The sequence below is a fragment of the Ostrea edulis genome, chromosome 1 (assembly GCF_947568905.1).
Source record: "Ostrea edulis chromosome 1, xbOstEdul1.1, whole genome shotgun sequence".
NCBI classification, from domain to species: domain Eukaryota; kingdom Metazoa; phylum Mollusca; class Bivalvia; order Ostreida; family Ostreidae; genus Ostrea; species Ostrea edulis.
The window spans coordinates 55,123,985-55,133,894 of NC_079164.1; the positions used below are offsets into that span (position 1 = coordinate 55,123,985).

Sequence of the window (9,910 nt, forward strand, 5' to 3'; positions counted from 1 at the left end):
TGTAGGGGGAAAAGTCAAAGGAAAAGTCACAATCTATATGCATACACTTTGTAATTTAGGGAAACATCTGTCTTGCACTTAAGTTGCGAGAAAACCTAACTCGTTGAAATTTATTCTCCGTTGCTTACTTGAATTTGTACACCGCTATACAATGCCATTTTACGTATACATATTGTAACTGATGTAATAAGACACATGTCTTTTAAAAGCAATAAAGAGAGTAACAATATATGTGAATTTAAATTTTAAGTGGTATAATTTCATATTTTATTTAGTTTTATATCATTAAAAAAAAAAAAAACTTCTTGTTATTTCAACAATTAGCACCCAGATCATGACATGAGTAAAAAGGACATGCACATCTAATCCAGAAATGATATGACAATATCCCACATCATTAGTCTAGAGAAACTGTTTGTTTATAATAAGCAAACAGAGCTAGGTTTCTACAACTCGCATCTTTCCAGAGTATACAAAATTAATTGCATTTTTTCTTTCATTTTATATGCTGAGATCATCTTTTTTTTTTCTCCCTACCAAACTTGCACTGTAAACCAAAATACAGTCAAACCTGTATTAAGAGACCTTCCAACAGAGAATGGAAAAAAGGTCACATATGACAGGTGGTCTCTTAATACAGGTTGCCTATTTTCTGCAGTTAATTGATAAAATTTCGCAAACAATTTGTACAATGGAGAAAATGACTACATGTATTTGGAATTTATCATTAAGAATATCAAGTATGGTTTTAATAGTTGTAAAATAAAATTAATAATACACTGTAGTTAAAAATCTAGAAAACAATGTGTTGTATCATAATTTATCATTCATCAAAAATTACATTTAATCTGTTTAAGAATGATAAACATGCATTTTATATTACACATTTACAAGATTTAAATCTCATCAATGAACTGCATTTAATCTGTTTAAGAATGATAAACATGCATTTTATATTACACATTTACAAGATTTAAATCTCATCAATGAACTGCATGTAAATTTTCTAAAACTTATAAACACTTTGTTCTAAAGAGTATTTATGTATAGCCTACTTGTACAGTGTAACTAAAAAATGCAATGCTTGTGGTAAGAAAGCAAATGATGAAGTGTTGCGTCTCCTTTTGTACAATACATGCTGGAAATATGTTATTCAATTTGAGAAACATTAAATAAATCACAATATCCATTGTACATGCACAGCAAATCTTTTAAGCTTTGAACTAATGCAGGCAACTTTCTTGAACTCGGACGTGTCAAATACTCGGGACATGTCGAAGTGAGCCGCTAGTTCAGGTCATTATTCTGAAAACCTCGAGTATCTCATGCAGGAAAACTGCGAATACTCCGTTTAAATTTTCAGTCCTAAGCACAATATTTACCTGATTTATATCGCAATCGGGCAAATTTTTCACATAATAGTATAACAAGTGGTAGATTTTCATTTCCGATCTAGCGTACCTGGCACTTCTTAAAGTTTGTCGAAATTCACACCTTCAAATACACCGGCCTTGATTCCCTGATCCTTGATTTTGTTAAATAAACAACAACTTGGGTTTTATTAATTAACCACACACGACCCTGCATGTTGACAGATTGGGTATAATAAGTAATTCAGAGGGCCTACTAAACAAGATCGCCAAACTATCGTTATAAAACGAAAGTGTTAGGGGCGATAATTCCCAGAATAGTCGTGCGTTTGCAAACGAAAGTGTTAGGGGCGATAATTCCCAGAATAGTCGGCTCAACCGAAATCGAAAGTAGTAATCGCGTTGTAATCAAAAAATCTACAGTCGTTAAATAGAGGTAAAATTTCATGAAAATACACGAAAAGGTTGTAAAAATCATGGTCGTTGGTCGCGTCAGACAGGTGGTCGTTTAATACAGGTACAATATATAGAGTAACGTCTTGGGGGGAACTTTTTATGGTCACATACGACAGTGAGTCGCTTAATACAGTGGGTCGCTATGGCAGTTTTGACTGTATGTAATTTTTTTCTGCAATGATTGCTACCTTCATCTCCCGATGAAACAACAAAGAAAGACATTTTATTGTTTATATTTTTATGCAATTTTAAATATATAAACTAGAATTAAGTTCTAAAATATCATATGGTTGATCCATTTGTTACGTTAAATGAAACAGTCAATACCCCATTTGACCTTTGACTTGGTAATGATTATGCAGACAGGTGGTACTAGAAAACCGAATCGAGCTAGTTTGCAACAAACATGTATTCATTGTATGTTGAAAACAATGCCAATTTCAAAAGAAATATAAGAGAAAAGATTCATTGAATGTAAATATATAGGATTAAAACCAATTTTAACTTGTTGAAACTAAACTCTACCTTTAAAGGAAAATCTTAATATACAGGCGATCTTTATCTTATTTGTATGGGTGGTGGTGGCAGGGGAGAATCTAATTGTATGGGTGGTGGTAGCAGGGGAAAATTTAATTGTATGGGTGGCTGTCTTAAAAATAAAGTGCCTTCCCTCCCCCCATATTGTTTTTGCTGGAATAGCCCTAAGTGAATCCTTGTACAGTGTAAGTGATTTCTTTTTCTCAGTGTTTGATTACTTTTTTGCATAAATGATGACTTACTCAGTGTACTTTTCTCTCTTTACATTAAATCATAAGGCATGAAGCTAATTTTAACCTATGTTATACCATATAATGTACCTTGGTGCAGTTTACGCTTTTTATAATCTGATTCGCGGATTATAAAGTGTAAATTGCACCAAGTTACATTATATCTTATAATCGTGGATTATAAGAACCATAAACTGCACCAAGTTACATCATATCGCAGGGCTCTCGGCGGGTGTGACTGGTAGACAGGGGATGCTTACTGAGCCTTACTCCTCCTAGGCACCTGATCCCACCTCTGGTACATCCAGGGGTCTGTGTTTGCCCAACTCTCTATTTTGTATTGCTTATAGGAGTTATGAGATTGATCACTGTTCATTATATTATCTTTGCCTTTCATAGGTCAAAATTAGCTTCACTCCTCAATAGAGACAGCTAAGAAAAGGTAAACTAAAAACCAAAGAAAATGTAATAAACATAAAATTCAATGTTTTTTGTTGAATATAGAATTTATTTCACTTGTGAGGCAGAGTATTGGGGGTTTTTTAAAAATATTTTCCCTCATGCTTCACATTCATGAAAATATCCAAAAAAAATCCTGCTTACTTGTGAAATAAATTCTACATCCAACAACAAAACATTGAATATCCCCTATAGATGTTATTTAGATTGGTGAATAAGAACATCTACATATTGTTCCACCAGAATAAACTCACCTGTACTAAACTAAAAGACTTGTGGACATCAACTGACTCCATCCATTTGACAAGTTTAGCCTTAATAAATGACTGGTCCACATCCATCTTTATACTAGCTTTTCTTCTATGTTCTGGATTGTCAAAACCACACCAGAAACACAACGTCTTGATCATTTCAATATGTAGTTTTTGTTTTTCAGTCAACTGGTTCTCATCCAAAATAGATTTCATATCTGTAAAAAATGACATTGAAATTCTTACTCTTACAGAGCATTAAACACGTTAAAAGAATTTGCATACCTGATATATTCTGTAAATAATAATCAAAAATACATCGTACTCAATCCATCCAATACGAGATACAAATATTTTACTCTTTAACTTTTCAAATGCAAAAGCTTCATTACGAAGTTTTTAACATTCTTACCCTGGCCCCATCCTATCCCTATATTCACATGTAAAAATTTTAATCCCTATTATGGCCCCAAACTATCCCCAGGGGTCATGGTTTTAAAAAACTTGAATCTGCACTGTCAGGAAGCTGTCATGTAAATCTCAGCTCATCTGGCCCAGTGGTTCTTGAAGAAGATTTTTAAATGACCCCACCCTATTTTTGCATTTTTGAAAGGGGAATGGCCCTTCATTTGAATAAACTTGAAAGCCCTTCACCCAAGGATGCTTTTTGTTAACTTTGGTTGAAATTAGCCCAGTGGTTCTGCAGAAGCCGTAAATGTAAAAAGTTTACAGACAGACAGAGGATGGACAAAAGGCAACCAAAAAAGCTCAGTTGAGCTTTTAGCCCAGGAGAGCTAACAAGGTGCCCCCCTTTCTGTTTATACATGCCACCTCCGAAATATTTTATAGCCAGATAAGAAACTTTGGGATTCATTTTCTTTAGGATGTTGACATGTTTCATGTGCAGCTATTTTAGTATACATGCAGTCTCTGAAACATTCTACTTTACCATTTTTCCATTCACTGTGCACTCTCAGTGCATTCACAATGCGCAATGCATTCGCCATGCGATCTTCGTTTACAGTTTTTGCTTTCACAAATCGTTCACCATGTGTTCACCGTTCACAAAGTGTTCATCGTGCATTTACTGTTCATTGTCATTCAGAATACCAAAGTGAAAGGATCAATCTTCATAGCAAGGCAAAAGAGAGAAAGGAATGTGTGAGCAAGAGTGAAAGTAAACTTTCTTATTATATCAGAAATTTAATATATTAAGTACAAATGTCAGGATTATCAACTGTGAAAATTCAAGGAAAATTACAGATCACTCACCAATATTAAAGAACAGAATAAATCATTTTTATTATTACAAAACATAACTATCGTTTGGTTAAAAAGTGTGGGGAGAAGTCCTGAATGAGAGAAAAATGTAAGAGCCTGCAGTTATGAATTCAACCCTTATACATGTAGCGAAGAACGAGCGGTGGTACATGTACCAAAAAAAATGAGGCAGTTCGAGTCAATAAATATGTCAACCCCTCAAATTATCATATTCAAGTTTGGGCAAAAGCACAGTTTTATTATTGTCTCAATTAACAAGAATTTTAGATAAGACATTTTTTTTTACGCAATGCTTTCCAAATCAAAATTTGGCTCCATAACTTTCTCACCTTCCATATCCAGAATATAACACTCATTAAGATAATATTTGCACTACTTTCATTAAAATCCTTAAATTTTGATTGTGCAATGAAAATGCTCTCCCCATCAGAAGAAGACATGTTGATATGGCTCAGTACTATAGAGTGAGTGACTATAAAACCTGTAGAACAAGACTACTTACCTGACACTGTCCAATAAGTGAACACAAGAAACAGACTTCTACGCAAGACTGGTTATATTGTCAGACTATTCAAAAATAGCTTTATTCATAATTATCATTGTCAATGGGTTTACCTGAGACTGCCCATTCTTAGAACAAAAGACGTAATGTTTTAAGTAGGATATAAGCCTCAAACTGTCCATTCTTTGAGAGAAAGAACTGATCTCGGCCCTACAGGCCTCGATCAGTTCTTTCTCTCACAGAATGGACAGTTTGAGGCTTATATCCTTTACATAAACAAATACACTTTGGTGTTAAGCTGGTCTCTTTTGAAGTCATCAAGAAAGGAAGATAAGTCATCATACTATCTTGATACTTCATACCACAGCAACATTTAACGATCTATAGCATTTGTTACCTTGTAATATTTTCTGAATGACTCATTTACATTTATTAAGTCATTAAAGATTGGTTGATTGATTGTATATTGTTTAAGTAAAGGATATAAGCCTCAAACTGTCCATTCTGTGAGAGAAAGAACTGACCGAGGCCCGAAGGGCCGAGATCAGTTCTTTCTCTCACAGAATGGACAGTTTGAGGCTTATATCCTACTTAAAACATTACATCTTTTGTTCTAAGAATGAACAGGCTCGGGTAAACCCATTGACAATGAAAACTAGTGGGTATTGGTTTTTTTACAAAAAAAACAGATGTCTCCCCTTCAAAGTTTGATTGTCTAATAACCGGGGCAACAATAATGAGTGCAAGCGTAAGAGGCAATAACAACGGCTTGCATCAATATTAAACCTAAGAGTCATCAAGTTTTTTTTAAACATGACATTGAACGAAGAAATGGGTCAAGGTCAAAAATATTGGTACAGTACATCTTGTCTTAATGTCTGCTTTCCATGTTGTAAGTTTGAAATTCTAATGTGAAAGGGTTCTCAGGTTATAGTCTTGACTATACTTTGATGTAAAAGAGAGACCTTGAATAAAGAAATGGGTCAAGGTCAAAGATTTTGGTACAGTACATCTTGTCTTAACATGTGATTTCTAAATTGTAAGTCTGAAATCCTAATGTCAAATAGTTCTCAGGTTATAGTCTTGATGTAAAAGAGTGACCTTGACACTGTAAGTGGATGAAGGTCAAAAATGTTTGTGGTGTGCACCCCTCTTCCATATAAACTCTCCATATTCCAAGTTTAAAGTTTTAATGTCAAACGGTTGTCAAGTCAGCTTTTGGCCTGGACTATATTTTTACATAAAAAATTGACCTTGACTTTATAAATGGGTCAAGGTCAAAAATTTTGGTGGAATTCCCCCTTTCCTCATTCCCCCTTCTCATATTCTAAGTTTGAAGTCTTAATGTCAAAGAGTTCTAAAGTTATGGTCAATTCATGTTTTTCTTAATTTGACCTTGAATGAAGAAAGGGGTCAAGGTCAAAAATTTTGGTGCACTCTTCCATATCATCTCTCCATATTCCAAGTTTGAAGTTTTAATGTCAAACGGTTGTCAAGTCAGTTTTTGGTCTGGATAATATTTGGACATAAAAAATTGACCTTGACTTTATAAATGGGTCAAGGTCAAAAATTTTGGTGGAATTCCCCCCTTTCCTCATTCCTTCTTCTCATATTCTAAGTTTGAAGTCTTATTGTGAAAGGGTTCTAAAGTTATGGCCTATTCATGTTTTTCTTAATTTCACCTTAAATGAAGGGGTCAGAGTAAAAAAATTTGGTGTTGTGCACCTTGTATCTATGTCCTCTTGCCACGTTCCAAGTTTGAAATCGTAATGTCAAAAGGTTCTCAGCTATTGGTCTGGACTATATGTTGACGTAAAAGATTGACCTTGACTTTATAAGTGGGTCAAGGTCAAAAGATTTGGGGGCGGGCACCCCTCCTCCATACCATCTCCTTATGTTCCAAGTTTGAAGTCTTAAAGTCAAAGGGTTCTCTAGTTAGGGCCTGGACAAAATTTGGTTGAAGAAGAAGAATAAGAACTAGAAACTCATTACTAGTAATGAGTAGGTCTTCCGTTATACTACTTCCTGTCGAGATTGGAAGTTCAAAAGCCATTCAGTACAATTGAATGTTCATTTTCTTCACACATCATCCGTTGATATTAAGGCCACCAGTGTTGGAAATAAACTGCAGTTCAGATTGCTTTAGTCAAATTCGGTTCCAGTTTTGTGAAATGCATTGGAACATAATCGGACATAATTAACGACTGAAAAGAAAATATCCAGCCATCTCTGAGAAATCATGTCGACAAAAAAAGGGGAAACTCTATTTAAAAAGTGAAAAGTCTTATTTTCCGAATTACTTTCCTGTTGTCTTTAATCCCTTCCGGCCATGACCGGAAGAACTCCAATCGAATAAATATTTCATTCTACACCTTAATAATTCTCAACTAATCATACTTTTAACTTTCGTCAAAAATACCCATGTTTGAGACAACTTCCGGTTTTTCGGTCGGCACTTCCGGTGGACATATTTTACATGAACAAGACCTAATCATCGTCCATAATAGCCCCAATATCTGTCAAAACAAAAAAAAACTTCAAAAAATTATATTTTTTATATCGCTTCCTGTCACAACCCGAAGTGACGGCTACGTACGATTCTCACATGATGCAAACACACTGATGACTGACTATCAGTCTTGAAAACTTGAGACTTCAGTCGTTCACATTTGCAGAGTATTAGCTTGAACAAATTCTCATTTTGAAGACTGGAAATCTCGCAACCGGAAGTAGATTTCACCAAAATATTTTACATTACTCTAGACATTTGCAATGTCAATAACATACAAGAAAATCATTTGTAATAGTCCATATACAAGCGAGATTTAAGGCAAAGTCAAAAACTCAATTTTTCCAGTTTTTCCTCTTAAAACCGGAAGTTGCCGTTTTTGATTCCGGTAGGATTGACATATTTCAAAACAACAAGAATGAAACAATAAACTAATGTTCGTTCTGCGTCAAAAGAAAAAATCTGAAATTTTCGATTTCTTTCATCACTTCCGGTGAGGTCCAGAAGTGACGGCTGACAGAGTTAACCATATTCGACAAACCTACCTGTCATGATCTATCATTCCTGAAAGTTTGGTGCCTTAATTTTTAACCGTTTCCAAGATCTCCCACGGACAAGATCTCTTCTTAAAAAAACGGAAATTGGACATATCTGACGACCAGAAGTGAATTTTCAAAAAATGAAAAAAAAAACTCGGGGTATCTTCATTCCCTATCATCCCTGAAAATTTCAAGAAAATCCATCCAGCCATCTCTGAGAAATCGTGCCGACAAAAAAAGGGTAAAAAATAATAATAATAAAAATAATCATGTTTGAGACTACTTCCGTTTTTTTTCGGCCAGCACTTCCGATTAACATATATAGTTTGCATGAACATGACCTACCTAACATCGATATTGGTCGAAATATCTGTAGAAATATATATATAATATAATAAAAAAAAAAAAATTTAAAAATTCAATTTTTACATCACTTCCTGCTGCAACCGGAAGTGACAATAACCTACGATTTTCACATGATGTAAATGAGCTGAGGAGTGACTATCAGTCCTAAAAGTTTTAGACTTCACTTGCTTACTGTTGCTGAGCAATTTCGTAAACAAAATCTCATTTTGAGGACAGGAAATCGCGCGACCGGAAGTAGATTTTACAAAGATATCTGACATTACTCTAGATATTGTCAGTGTCAGTAACATATTTGAAAATTATTTCAAATACTTCATTCACAAGCGAGATTTATGGGAATTAAAAACGTCCAATTTATTTCGATTTTCTCTTATAACCGGAAGTTGTTTTTGTTTCCTGTGGGACTTACATATTTCGAAACTGCAAAAGAGATGCAATAAAGTGATGCAAGTTTTTCTAAAAAAAAAAAGAAAAGTTGAAATTTTCAATTTCTTTGATCACTTCCGGTGACGACAGGAAGTGACGGCAGACGTGCTTAACCCAAACCGGTTTTCCTACTCCTTAAGGTCTATCACTCCTGTAAGTTTGGTATCTTAATCTATTACTGTTTCTGAGATCTCACTCGGACAAAATATTTTTTGAAAAAAAAAAACCAGAAGTGAATTTCGAAAAAATGAAAAAAACGTCTGGAGGTATTTTTATTCTCTATCATCCCTGAAATTTCAAAAAAATCCATCCAGCCATCTCTGGGAAATCGTCAGTGAAAAAAAGAAGAATAATAATAAACAGAATCACTATCCGTCTGGAACGGAAGACCTTAATAAAAATAAGAAGAACAAGAGGCCCATGGGCCACATCGCTCACCTGAGTCACCTTGGTCCATATCAGAAGACTTTCTATATATATTTGCATGTAAAACCGTAGTCCTTATCATGGCCCCAATCTACCCCTGGAGGCCATAGTTTTCGCAAACTTGAATCTACACTACGTCAGAAATTTTTTTTGTAAATGTGAACTTCTTTGGCCCAATGGTTCACGAAAAGAAGATATTTGAAGATTTTTCCTATATATTTGTATGTAAAACTTTGATCCCCCCTTGTGGCCCCATCCTACCCCCAGGGGCCATGATTTGAACAAACTTCAATCTGCACTATATCAGAAAGCTTTCATGTAAATATCAGCTTTTCTGGCTCAGTGGTTCTTGAGAAGAAGATTTTTTTTTTAAAATTCCTATATATTTGTATGTAAAACTTTGATCCCCTATTGTGGCCCCATCCTACAACAGGGGGCCATGATTTGAACAAACTTAGCTCTGTTCTATGTTAGGAAGCTGTTCATGTGAATATCAGCTTTTCAGACTCAGTGGTTCTTGAGAAGAAGATTCTAAAAGAATGTCCCTATATATTTGTA

The 9,910-nt window shown here is 34.6% G+C and overlaps 1 protein-coding gene across 6 annotated transcripts in view; it reads right to left on the minus strand.

The window, feature by feature from the left end:
- Positions 1 to 9,910, minus strand: part of LOC125664628 (serine-protein kinase ATM-like) — a 408,026-nt gene that overhangs the window by 298,149 nt on the left and 99,967 nt on the right. For all 6 annotated transcript variants that reach the window (XR_008800024.1, XM_048897448.2, XM_048897449.2 and 3 more), the window contains exon 15: positions 3,307 to 3,521. Coding sequence is in view for 5 of the 6 variants with exons in the window: in XM_048897448.2 (XP_048753405.2) it covers positions 3,307 to 3,521 (215 nt within the window). In the remaining variant the exon portion in view is untranslated. The remainder of the gene's footprint in view (positions 1 to 3,306; positions 3,522 to 9,910) is intronic.